The sequence below is a fragment of the Babylonia areolata genome, chromosome 10 (assembly GCF_041734735.1).
Source record: "Babylonia areolata isolate BAREFJ2019XMU chromosome 10, ASM4173473v1, whole genome shotgun sequence".
In the NCBI taxonomy this organism is placed as follows: Eukaryota; Metazoa; Mollusca; class Gastropoda; order Neogastropoda; family Buccinidae; genus Babylonia; species Babylonia areolata.
In genome coordinates this window covers 24,475,783-24,489,317 of record NC_134885.1, presented here as the reverse complement: position 1 = coordinate 24,489,317, position 13,535 = coordinate 24,475,783, and the positions used below count along the sequence as shown (strand labels likewise).

Below are 13,535 nucleotides of genomic sequence, written 5' to 3'. Positions count from 1 at the left end.
CTTTATGTTCAATTCTGGCTTGAACAGGCAACCAATGAAGTGTCCACAGGAGAGCAGTAGCGCTCTCTCTCCTCGACTTTTTAAGGACAAGTCGAACTGCACTATTCTGTATTTTCTCGAGCTTGTAGAGTTTATCATTTGGAAGGCCAGCTAAGAGAGAATTACAATATTCTAGGTGGGATAAAATGAAGGCAACAGCAAGTTCGTTGATCTGTATGTGTTTGTATGTGTATGCTTGCATGTGTGTGTGTGTGTGTGTTTGTGTGCATGGGTGTGTGTATGTGTGTGTACATGTGTGTGTGAATGTGCATACATATGTATGTGTGTGAATGTGCATATGTGTGTACTCATGTCTGTGTGTGTGTGTGTGTGTGTAGTCGCCGGCATTCCAGCAGACAAGATGGTGGAGGCCCATGGGACGTTCTCCACAGCCACCTGTGTCACCTGTCGGCAGAAATACAACGGGGAAGAGATCAAGGTGAGGCTTCGTCGACGGACAGGCCAAAATCATGTGTGTACGATAGTCCGTCACGTCTGACTATTATGCCCTTCAGAACAGCAGAGGAGGCAACTGCTGTCCCGACTATCTGGGCTAGAATTTGATTATAGTGGAGAGTGTTACATCCCCATTCTCTCGGCCAAGAGGGCTTTAGGACGCTCTGTGTTGAGATGATCGGTTGTAATGGTGGGCTTGTTGTCACCAGATGTAATCAGATGGTGGAGAGGAGGGGTGTGAATTAAGGTTACGTGTTGGTTTTGTTGTTGTTGTTGTTGTTTTTATTGTGATGGTACAATTGTTGATGTATTTATTGGTGGTACTATTGATGTCAGGTGTTGACTGTGGTGGCATTGCGAATATGTATGTGTACATATAGGTATAGATTTATGTGTATAAAGATTTGTAGATGTCTATATTTATATAGATATAGATGTATACAGATATGTGGAGATGTGGTTAATGCTATATATGGTTGTTATTGTAGGTATAAGCGTTTTCCCTAAAAACAAAAAAAATGTTTGTCTCTGACCCCTTCGAGTGCATCTTGTATGTGAGATTAACTATTTAAATTTTCATTTTGCAGATGCACTCATTCCTTAAAATACCTGAGCTTTGTGTAGAGTCCAGCCATTAATCACCACCCCATTCACACTCTCCTCTCGCCACAAGCTGTTTCAGTGATCTGATTGGTCAACTGTACAGCCAATCACAGCAAGTGACTTCACATGTGCTGATAGACAGCCTACAGCCAATTGCAGCAAGTGACGTCACATGTGTGCATGTGTTGATAGACTGCCTGTTAAACAGCACTAACTATGAAAATAACATTCATCTGTCACTGTATTGGTGTTCAGAATTTGGAAGCTAATTTCAACTCACTGTCCATGTTGAATAAAGAAACCAAAGTGGGGTGACAGCATTTTTTCAAGTTTCCAATGTTATGAGTGAAATATCCCGACAAAAAGATATCAAAGGATTTGTACCAGGTAGTGTAATTATTGACTGATTGCTATGGATACTTGTACATGCATGTGGACACTTGGCGATATGACTTGTGTGTGTGGCGGTATTGATGAGATGGCATGATTGTTGTGCGTGGGTTATAGGGGAAGTGGAAATCAAAGACAAAAGTGACATGGTCATCGTTGATGTTTCAGGAAAGGATCATGGAGGACAAACTTCCTCGGTGCAGGAGGACCACTTGTCAGGTGAGTCTGGTACACGGAGGTGTGTTTGTGAACATGCGAGGTATGCATGCATGCATATAGTGGAGTGATGGCCTAGAGGTAACACGTCCGCCTAGGAAGCGAGAGAATCTGAGCGTGCTGGTTCAAATCATGTCTCAGCCGCCGATATTTTCTCTCCCTCCAGTAGGCCTTGAGTGGTGGTCTGGATGCTAGTCATTCGGATGAGACGATAAACTGAGGTCCCGTGTGCAGCATGCACTTAGCGCACGTAAAAGAACCCACGGCAACAAAAGGGTTGTTCCTGGCAAACTTCTGTAGAAAAATCCACTGCGATAGGAAAAACAAATAAAACTGCACGCAGGAAAAAATACAAAAAAATGGGTGGCGCTGTAGTGTAGCGACATGCTCTCCCTGGGGAGAGCAGCCCGAATTTCACAGAGAGAAATCTGTTGTGATAAAAAGAAATACAAATACAAATATGACTGAGGACGACTTGCCCAACTTTGAGGTTGTACTCACTGGAGAGTCATTACAGAAATCTCAGCTGTGATTATGATTTTTCATGCACTAAAATTTTTCTTTTTTAAAAACTTAGCCGTATGAAGAGCACAGGAACAGGAGTCATGATGGCTGCCGGAAAAAGGGGGGGCAAAGGGGAGGTTACCTACTTCCGGGAGGTTATCGGCCGTAGCTACTTTCATTTTCTCCGCATAGGCAGATAGTAGTTTGCACAGGACAGGAATGTCAGACCCCTGCCGGAGTCTGCACTAGTGGGTCACGGTAAGTATGTTACTTAAACATAATTTTAGATAAAAAATTTCCTTTTTGTTATTCTTTACTCATGTGATGTGCCTTTAGGGGTGTTTAATTTTCATGAAAGGCGCACTAGAAATAAACTATTGTTTTATCACAGTCAGGCATATCCGACTGTGGCCATCAGAACAGCAGAGGAGGCAACTGCTGTCCTGACAATCTGGGCTAGAATTTAATCATTAAGGAGAGTGTCTTGGCCAAGCTGCATCCCCACGCTCTCAGCCAAGAGAGCTTTTGAGCAGTTTGAGTTGGGATGGACCCCAAAGGCCAACTAGTCCCCAGGGCAGTGCAATATTGCCTCCTAGTATGAAAGTCCTTCACCAAAAAATCAACTAAAGCTGTAAATGAATGAAGTGGAGAAACCATTGACTGTACAAACAGTTATCTCTAGTATTACCATGACGTTTGCAGGGCATCGTGAAGCCAGACATTGTGTTCTTTGGAGAGGAGCTGCCCAAGCGGTTCTACTTCTACCTGAAGGACATGCTGCAGGCTGACCTCGTCATCATCATGGGCACCTCGCTGGAGGTCAGTGATGTCACCATCACTGGGACGGGTGGGGAGGGGCGGTGGGGGGGTGGGGGTGTCTGGGGGGGATGGGGAGGGGGTGCAGGTACTGAAAGTCCCTGATGGGTGGGATGGCTGAACGGCAAGAGCGCTGGGTTCTCGGCTTGGTGTCCTGAGCTCGGACCCCAGTTTTGGCACACCTGGTTGGTTAGCCCATTCAATCCTAGGGAGTTTACAGCCTTGACAGGCTTCCCTGTCATATTGATGCTGAAATCACAGAGAGTTTACTGAAATTGACTTGAGGGGAGGGGGGTGTCGGGGGGTGGGGGGTGGTGTGGGGGGTTCTCTCCATATTTTACACATGTGGACACAGCCAGAAATGCTGTACAAGTTAGTTCCCTTGACTTGTGGTTTACACATATGAAGGAAACAAATTTTGATGCTAGAGCAATGGGCACAGGTTTCGGTCAGTTAACGGTGGACATTTTTCCAATCTCCCAGGTCAGTGTACGCGCAGACCTATTAGTGCCTGAACTCCCATCATGTGCAGTGGATTAAATACTCCCATTGAAGATCCTGTAATCCATGTCAGCGTTCGATGGCTTATGGAAATGAGAACATACCCAGCATACTCACACCCCTGAAAATGGAGTATGGCTGCCTACATAGTGGGGTAGAAAGTGGTCATGAACATGAAAGCCCATTTGCACATATGATTAAAGATGGAAGTTGCAGCCCATGAACAGAGAAGAAGAAGAACTTCTGCAGAACATTGAGTAGGGGGTGGGGGAGAGAGGACAGACCATGATAAGAAAGAAGAATGAGAATTCAGGGTAGACTTGAAAACGAAAGATGGAGGAAAAAATGAAAGAGAGAGGAGAATAATTAACGTGTGTGTGTGTGTGTGTGTGTGTGCATGTGTGTTTGTGTGTGTGTGTGTGTGTACATTAGTGTAGGCCTGTCTTCCTTCATTTCTGCTAAGTTCAAGCGTTAAATTTGTTTAAAACTATCCATTGACACTGATGTGTTCAACTGTATGTATGGAAGGGAAACCAGATTTGATGTGTTGATGTGTGTTTTTTTGCAACAGAAATAGGTACTAACCTATGGTGTTATTTTAACAGAAACTAGCAGTTGCTTACCTGTGATGTATTTAACAGAAACAGGTGCTTACCTGTTATGTATATAACAGAAATAGGTGCTGACGTGTAATGTATTTAACAGGAATTGTGCTTACCTGTGATGTAATCAACAGGAATAAGTGCTGACCTGTGGTGTATTTAACAGAAGGAAATAGTTGCTTACGTTTGATGTATTTAACAGAAATAGGTGCTTACCTGTTATGTATATAACAGAAATAGGTGCTGATGTGTGGTGTATTTAACAGGAATGGGTGCTTACCTGTGATGTATTTAACAGGAGTAAGTGCTGACCTGTCGTGTGTTTAGCAGAAATAGGTGCTGACATGTGATGAAGTTAACAGAAATAGGTACTGATGTGAGATGTTGTTAACCAAAGTAGGTGCTGACCTGTAGTGTAGTTAACAGAAGTAGGTTCTTACGTGTGTTGTGATCAACAGAAATAGGTGCTGATGTGTCATGCGGTTAACAGAAATAGGTCCTGACATGCAGCATAGTCAACAGAAATAGGCGCTAACATGCGATGAAGTTAACAGAAGTTAGGTTCTGTCGTTTCATGTAGTTAGCACGAATAGATGCTGACGTGTGATGTAGTCAGCAGAACTAGGCGATGACCCATGGTGCTGGCCTTGTATGTCCCTGCCAGGTGCAGCCTTTCGCCGGCATCATCGACACTGTGCGGTTCACCGTCCCTCGTCTGCTGTTCAATCGCATGGCAGTGGGGCCCTTCCGCCGCCAGAAACGCCCCAAAGACCTGGTTGCTGCAGGTAGGTGGCAGGCTGTGGATGGGAAGGGAAAAACACATATTGAAAGAAAAAAAAATTGTCAGTGTGTTATTATTGCCTCCTGAAGGGGAGTGGTAGGCCCAGTGGTAATGCTGCCAGAGGAGGGGGAAAAAAAGTGTCCACGGGTTCGAGTTTCATATAGTGATTGGGATTTATTATCCACCAGCACCTTGAGTGGTGGTGTGTGGGTGCAAGTCTTTCAGATGAGATGATAACGCGAGGTTCCATGTGCACTTTGTACTCATAAAAGAACCCATGGGCTGTCGTTCGCAAAAAAACAAAAAAAACAAAAAATCATTGGCAAATTTGTTGATAGTAAAAACGAATGCATTTGCAGACAGAAGAAAAAGGAGAAAAATGTGGATGGTGCTATGCTGTGGCAGTGCTCTCTCACTGGGAAGAGCAGCCAGAATTTCACACTGAAAAATAGGTTGTGGCAAACTGTATTACAGTTCAGTAGAATACAATAGAATACAATAAAGTACAATATAATACAGTACGCTACAAAACAGTGCAGTACAATACAATACAATACAGTACAATGCAATGCTGTGCAGTACAACACAACACAGTACTGTACAGTGCAATGCAATACAAACAATGTGATACAATACTATACAATACTGTTTCTTGTTTGACATCTGGGTCAGGGGTGACAGACCTTCAGGACTAGGATGGCGGGAGGTGTCACTGAATGTGTCAGAATGGCCCTCCGTAGTCACATAGTCATGGATTCCTCCTCCTCTTTCCTCATCAAATAAAACTAAAACAAACAAAAAACCATGATGTCATGGTGTGAAACGGGTGTTACACAGGTGATGGCACATGAGAGCAAATCTGTTATCTGTGTTACACAGGTGATGTCACAGTGTGACCCGTGTTACACAGGTGATGTCACGGTGTGACCTGTGTTGCACAGGTGATGTCACAGTGTGACCTGTGTTGCACAGGTGATGTCACAGTGTGACCTGTGTTACACAGGTGATGTCACAGTGTGACATGTGTTGCACAGGTGATGTCACAGTGTGACCCGTGTTACACAGGTGATGTCACAGTGTGACCTGTGTTACACAGGTGATGTCACAGTGTGACCTGTGTTACACAAGTGATGTCATGCTGTGACCTGTGTTACACAGGTGATGTCACAATGTGACCTGTGTTACACAGGTGATGTCACAGTGTGACCTGTGTTGCACAGGTGATGTCACAGTGTGACCCGTGTTACACAAGTGATGTCACAGTGTGACCTGTGTTGCACAGGTGATGTCATGGTGTGACCTGTGTTACACAGGAAATGTCATTGTGTGAAACAGGTGTTACACAGGTGATGTTATGATGTGACCTGTGTTACACAGGAAATGTCACTGTGTTTAAAACAGGTGTCACACAGGTGATATTATGGTGTGACCGGTGTTACTCAGGTGATGTCAAGGTGTGACCAGTGTTACACAGGAAATGTCATTGTGTGAAACAGGTGTTACACAGGTGATGTCATGCTGTGACCTGTGTTACATCGGTGATGTCATTGTGTGACCTGTGTTACACAGGAAATGTCATTGTGTGAAACAGGTGTTACACAAGTGATGTCATGCTGTGACCTGTGTTACTCAGGTGATACCATGGTGTGACCTGTGTTACACAGGAAATGTCATTGTGTGAAACAGGTGTTACACAGGTGATGTTATGGTGTGACCTGTGTTATACAAGAAATGTCAATGTGTTTGAAACAGGTGTCACACAGGTGATGTTATGGTGTGACCTGTGTTATACAAGAAATGTCAATGTGTTTGAAACAGGTGTCACACAGGTGATGTTATGGTGTTACTCAGGTGATGTCATGGTGTGACCAGTGTTACACAGGAATTGTCATTGTGTGAAACAGGTGTTACACAGGTGATGTCATGCTGTGACCTGTGTTTCTCAGGTGATATCATGGTGTGACCTGTGTTACACAGGAAATGTCATTGTGTGAAACAGGTGTTACACAGGTGATGTCATGCTGTGACCTGTGTTACATCAGTGATGTCATGGTGTGACCTGTGTTACACAGGAATTGTCATTGTGTGAAACAGGTGTTACACAGGTGATGTCATGCTGTGACCTGTGTTACACAGGAAATGTCATTGTGTGAAACAGGTGTTACACAGGTGATGTTATGGTGTGACCTGTGTTATACAAGAAATGTCAATGTGTTTGAAACAGGTGTCACACAGGTGATGTTATGGTGTTACTCAGGTGATGTCATTGTGTGACCAGTGTTACACAGGAATTGTCATTGTATGAAACAGGTGTTACACAGGTGATGTCATGCTGTGACCTGTGTTTCTCAGGTGATACCATGGTGTGACCTGTGTTACACAGGAAATGTCATTGTGTGAAACAGGTGTTACACAGGTGATGTCATGCTGTGACCTGTATTATACAGGAAGTGTCACTGTGTTTGAAACAGGTGTTACACAGGTGATGTGAAGGAGTGTGTGTTGTGTTGCAGGTGACCTAATAGAACAGATGCAGCAGTTCGTCACAAGTGTGGGCTGGGCACAGGACATGGAGGATCTCATCACAAGTCGGGAGGGCTACTTTAAAGTGGTAAGATATAGAGAGCTACTTTCAGTTAACAGTAGATTCCAGTGAAGAGGGGAGAGGGCATTATTCTGACACAGGTTGACCCCTGCCCCTTCCCACTAGTTATGCTGGTTAAGCAAGACACCCCCCCACCTTCCCTATGCTTCCATAAAGTTGTAATGGGGAGTAGGGAGGTGCGGGGCAGAGGGGCAAGTCCATAAAAATTCTCTTTCCTTTTTCAGTAGCTTGTAGAAGGTGGGTCGTTTTCAGTTGGGTGGGCGGGTGTTGGTAGATCTTGACAAGCCACAAATGACCCAAGGTAGGTTGGGGGTGGGGGGGTGGGGAGGGGTCATTCAAGGCAAACCCAGAGTGACCCTGGGGTAAAGCCCAGCAGAGGGGAGGGGTGGTAGATTTGAGGCTGTTACAACAGAACTCTCCCTCCCTGTCGCAGGCCTTCCCACCTCCAGCGCCCCCTGCCAGCACCAGCCCCACGGACAAGAAGGGGAAGCAGCAGCTGGCCAAGTCGGACCCCTTGGCCAGGATGTGGAGGCAGAACGCTCAGCTCAACTTCTACACCGACTCCGACTCCAGTGACACCGACTCTGGCGTGACGCCCTCAGACACCGACTCCACGTCCTCTGACAGCGACCAGAAGGAGGCGAGGGTTGGGGGTGGAGGGAGGGGCCAGGTGGTGGGGGGAAAGGGGGCGGGCAAGAGCTCCAGCTCCAGCACCGTCAGCAGCAGCAGCAGCGGCTGTGTCAGCAACGCCAGCACGCGCAGCGTGGGGCCCACCGCCCAGGACGCCAAGGGGGGCAACTCTCGCTCCCTCCTCAACAGACGTGGTGGTGGTGGCAGGGAGGGGGGAGGTCAGCCCCTGAGGTCATTCAGCCAACAAGCTGTCAGCAAGAAGGACAACGGGGCCGGCAGGAAAGGACTGTCCCTGCCCATGAGAGGCGCTTCAGACACAGCCAGAGTGGCGTGGGGAAGCCAGGAGGTGCCGAAAGCGCCCTCTGTGCCGCTGGTTGGTCAGAAGAAGCCGCCACTGGCTAAGGGAAAGGCGCGACAGGCGGCCATGGCACAGAGGGTGCCGGCCCCAGGCACCCACCCGGTCAAACCCCGCTCCAGCAGCGTGGCCAAAGCCGTGCCGGAGAAAGCGCACTCCAAGGACTCAGTTCACCTCAAGGCAATGTACCCACGCGTCAACTCGGCCCAGCCAGCAAAGATCGCCTATCGGCATCGCCTGCAACCAACCCCCTATGACGCCCGCATCCTGGCCCTCAATGCTGACCTCTCCGACTCCAGCAGCTCCGATGACCAGGGCAGGGACGAGGACAGTGATGATTCCAGCGATGACTCCTGATGGTTCCTGGACGATGGCTGACTCCACAGCCGTCTCTTCAGTCAGTGGGCTGCTGTGTAGCGTCTGCTGGTGTTGTGATGGTTCTTGTCAGTTCTTGGGACAGGGTGATGACAATCGAGTGTGCGCCAGTGCCAGTGGAAAACACACAGGCTAAGAATCAAACTCTGCTCTCTCTCTCTCTCTCTCTCTCTCTCTCTCTCTCTCTCTCTCCCTGTGTCTGAAGTTGCCCTTGAGTGTATGCATACACGTATGGGGATAAAAGTGAAAAGTTCATATCAGGAAAGAGGAAACCTTCTGCATAAAAAAAAAAAAGAGTGACATTATCATGTCATGTGATCTCATGCATCATCTTTTGTGTGTGGGTGTTTGTGTCAATGCTGAACACATTTTCTAGCCAGTGTTGCCAAAGTCGTCATCTGCTGCTGTTTCTGTTTTATTATTTATTGACATTTGTTGTCTACGGGCAGTGAGCGCAGTGCATTGTGATAGAAGTGACAGGGGTGTGGGGGGCATGCACCATCACCATCACCTAGTCATATCCCGCCGTATACTTCACCTTGTTTTGTCAAAATAATGATAACCTGTTTTCTTTACACTTTACTGTTGTGAAGACTTCACTGACTTTTAAATGGATATTTATTTATCCCTATATTCATTTTTGCATATTAAAATAGAGCCTTTTCTATTGTAAATAATATGAAATATATACATAATATTTATTTACCCCATATTGATATTTACATAGATCTAGAGCTTTTTTTCTTGTAAATAATGTTATGTACGTTACAGTGTTATATGCATATATCCACAGTTTGTTCATAAGAACAGTTTATGTTTCTTCTGTGCTTAGTATAATGGGCGCAGGGGTTTTATTCACATGATGGTTAAGTGTTCTGGGGGGTGTTGTTGGATGTGATCAGTTTGTGGTCAGATTTGTACGGTCACGCTAATGGTGATGTAAAGAGGTGAGACGCTGGAAATACAGCACGTGTGTGACATGACAATCACAAAAGGCACAAAAACAACAGGACACATTAACACAGGGTGGACAACAACAACAGGGCACACTGACAGATGCCAAAAACAACAGGACACATTGACATGTGACAACATTCACAGGACACTTTGACAGATGTGACAACAACAGGACACACTGACAGATGACAACAACAACAACAGGACACACTGACAGATGACAACAACAACAACAGGACACACTGACAGATGACAACAACAACAACAGGACACACTGACAGATGACAAGAACGACAACAGGACACACTGACAGATGACAACAACAACAACAGGACTCAATGATAGACGACAACAACAACAACAGGACTCAATGATAGACGACAACAACAACAACAGGACACACTGACAGATGACAACAACAACAACAGGACTCAATGACAGACGACAACAACAACAACAGGACTCAATGATAGACGACAACAACAACAGGACACACTGACAGATGACAACAACAACAACAGGACACACTGACAGATGACAACAACAACAACAGGACTCAATGACAGACGACAACAACAGGACACACTGACAGACGACAACAACAACAACAGGACTCAATGATAGACGACAACAACAACAACAGGACTCAATGATAGACGACAACAACAACAGGACACACTGACAGATGACAACAACAACAACAGGACTCAATGATAGACAACAACAACAGGACACACTGACAGATGACAACAACAACAACATGACACACTGACAGATGACAAATACAACAACAAGGCACACTGACAGATGACAACAACAACAACAAGAAACACTGACAGATGACAACAACAACAACAGGACACACTGATAGACGACAACAACAACAACAACAGGACACACTGACAGATGACAACAACATTGACAGGACACATTGACAGACGACAACAACAACAACAACAGGACACACTGACAGACGACAACAACAACAACAGGACACACTGACAGATGACAACAACATTGACAGGACACATTGACAGGTGTGACAACAATGACAGGACACACTGACAAAGGTGACGACAACAACAGGACACACTGATAAATCAAATCATGTAGTTACCGCTCAGCCGATCTCAAAGGGGCCATTTCAGGGTTGAAAACCTGTCAGTTCTTATGACCAAAACCCGTCAGTTCTTGTAACCCAAGCCCATCAGTTCTTGTAACCAGTCAAAGATGAACCAAAACGATGCTAAAAGATCAGTGAAAATCACGTTAAAAGGACCAAGTCAACTATGTCTTATTCAGTCAATGTAAAAGAGTTAAAATATATTTTCTTCCTTCAGAAACGGAAAAATAGTATGTTTTTCATAATAATAATATATATAGAGAGAGAGAGAGTGAGAGAGAGTGATACTGTCTCGTTGATTTAGTTAGCTGACGTTTGGGGACCTTCCTAACACTAAATGTCGTCAAGTCCTCTTGGTCTTGTGAGAGTGGGGATGTAATTTGGACAAAACATTCTCCACCATAATGAGATTCTAGCCCGGATTATTGGTGGGACAGCAGTTGCCTCTTCTGCTGTTCTGATGGTCATGGTTGGACATGACTGACCATTGTATGTACATATCTGTGCTAACTATGCAAAACTGTTCACAAAGAAAGGTTCTGTTTCAACTGATTTATTTTCTGACGTACAAAAGGACCATTTTTTATGCTTTTTTTTTTTTCTTGAAAGTTGAAGGCCACATACTGTGAACAACATGCAGGGTTGTGCTCAGTGGGAGGGTATTTAAGTTGCTCTCGGTGTGTCCAGTGTGATACCCTCATGGGATATTATCATCTTTAACCAGAATGTTTGAATGTGAGAGAGAGAGAGTGTGTGTATATGTGTGCTGTGGGAGTTGGGGAGAGAGAGACGGAACTAAAAGAACATTTTAATTAAGAGGGTAAAGAAAAAAACATAAATTCAGTGGGTAGTTAGGTGCAGATTAAGAGACGATGACTGTTGGTCTGTTGTCAGAACACTTAGTAGTGCAGTTAGGGAGATAGTCTTCATGGCGTGTATTGTCACAGCACCTTAAGTGATACAGTCTTCATGGGGTGTATTGTCACAGCACCTTAAGTGATACAGTCTTCATGGGGTGTATTGTCACAGCACCTTAAGTGATACAGACTGTGGGGTGTATTGTCACAGCACCTTAAGTGATACAGTCTTCATGGGGTGTATTGTCACAGCACCTTTAGTGATACAGTCTGTGGGGTGTATTGTCACAGCACCTTTAGTGATACAGTCTGTGGGGTGTATTGTCACAGCACCTTAAGTGATACAGTCTTCATGGGGTGTATTGTCACAGCACCTTAAGTGATACAGTCTTCATGGGGTGTATTGTCACAGCACCTTAAGTGATACAGTCTGTGGGGTGTATTGTCACAGCACCTTAAGTGATACAGTCTGTGGGGTGTATTGTCACAGCACCTTAAGTGATACAGTCTTCATGGGGTGTATTGTCACAGCACCTTAAGTGATACAGTCTTCATGGGGTGTATTGTCACAGCACCTTAAGTGACACAGTCTGTGGGGTGTATTGTCACAGCACCTTAAGTGATACAGTCTTCATGGGGTGTATTGTCACAGCACCTTTAGTGATACAGTCTGTGGGGTGTATTGTCACAGCACCTTAAGTGATACAGACTGTGGGGTGTATTGTCACAGAACCTTAAGTGACACAGTCAGTGGGGTGTATTGTCACAGCACCTTAAGTGATACAGTCTTCATGGGGTGTATTGTCACAGCACCTTTAGTGATACAGACTGTGGGGTGTATTGTCACAGCACCTTAAGTGATACAGACTGTGGGGTGTATTGTCACAGCACCTTAAGTGATACAGTCTGTGGGGTGTATTGTCACAGCACCTTAAGTGATACAGTCTTCATGGGGTGTATTGTCACAGCACCTTAAGTGATACAGTCTGTGGGGTGTATTGTCACAGCACCTTAAGTGATACAGACTGTGGGGTGTATTGTCACAGCACCTTAAGTGATACAGTCTTCATGGGGTGTATTGTCACAGCACCTTAAGTGATACAGACTGTGGGGTGTATTGTCACAGCACCTTAAGTGATACAGTCTGGGGTGTATTGTCACAGCACCTTAAGTGATACAGACTGTGGGGTGTATTGTCACAGCACCTTAAGTGATACAGTCTGTGGGGTGTATTGTCACAGCACCTTAAGTGATACAGTCTTCATGGGGTGTATTGTCACAGCACCTTAAGTGATACAGTCTTCATGGGGTGTATTGTCACAGCACCTTAAGTGATACAGACTGTGGGGTGTATTGTCACAGCACCTTAAGTGATACAGACTGTGGGGTGTATTGTCACAGCACCTTCAGTGACACAGACTGGGGTGTATTGTCACAGCACCTTTAGTGATACAGTCTGTGGGGTGTATTGTCACAGCACCTTAAGTGATACAGTCTTCATGGGGTGTATTGTCACAGCACCTTAAGTGATACAGACTGTGGGGTGTATTGTCACAGCACCTTAAGTGATACAGTCTGTGGGGTGTATTGTCACAGCACCTTAAGTGATACAGTCTTCATGGGGTGTATTGTCACAGCACCTTAAGTGATACAGTCTGTGCGGTGTATTGTCACAGCACCTTAAGTGATACAGTCTGTGCGGTGTATTGTCACAGCACCTTAAGT

At 45.3% G+C, this 13,535-nt stretch overlaps 1 protein-coding gene across 1 annotated transcript in view; it reads left to right on the top strand.

Annotated features, from left to right (window-relative positions):
- Nucleotides 1–11,993, top strand: part of LOC143286903 (uncharacterized) — a 28,235-nt gene extending 16,242 nt beyond the window's left edge. The window contains exons 5-10 of the mRNA XM_076594835.1: nt 378–478; nt 1,657–1,707; nt 2,911–3,027; nt 4,792–4,912; nt 7,422–7,519; nt 7,947–11,993. Coding sequence (XP_076450950.1) covers nt 378–478; nt 1,657–1,707; nt 2,911–3,027; nt 4,792–4,912; nt 7,422–7,519; nt 7,947–8,855 — 1,397 coding nt within the window. The 3' untranslated portion in view covers nt 8,856–11,993. The remainder of the gene's footprint in view (nt 1–377; nt 479–1,656; nt 1,708–2,910; nt 3,028–4,791; nt 4,913–7,421; nt 7,520–7,946) is intronic.
- Nucleotides 11,994–13,535: the final 1,542 nt, after the last annotated feature.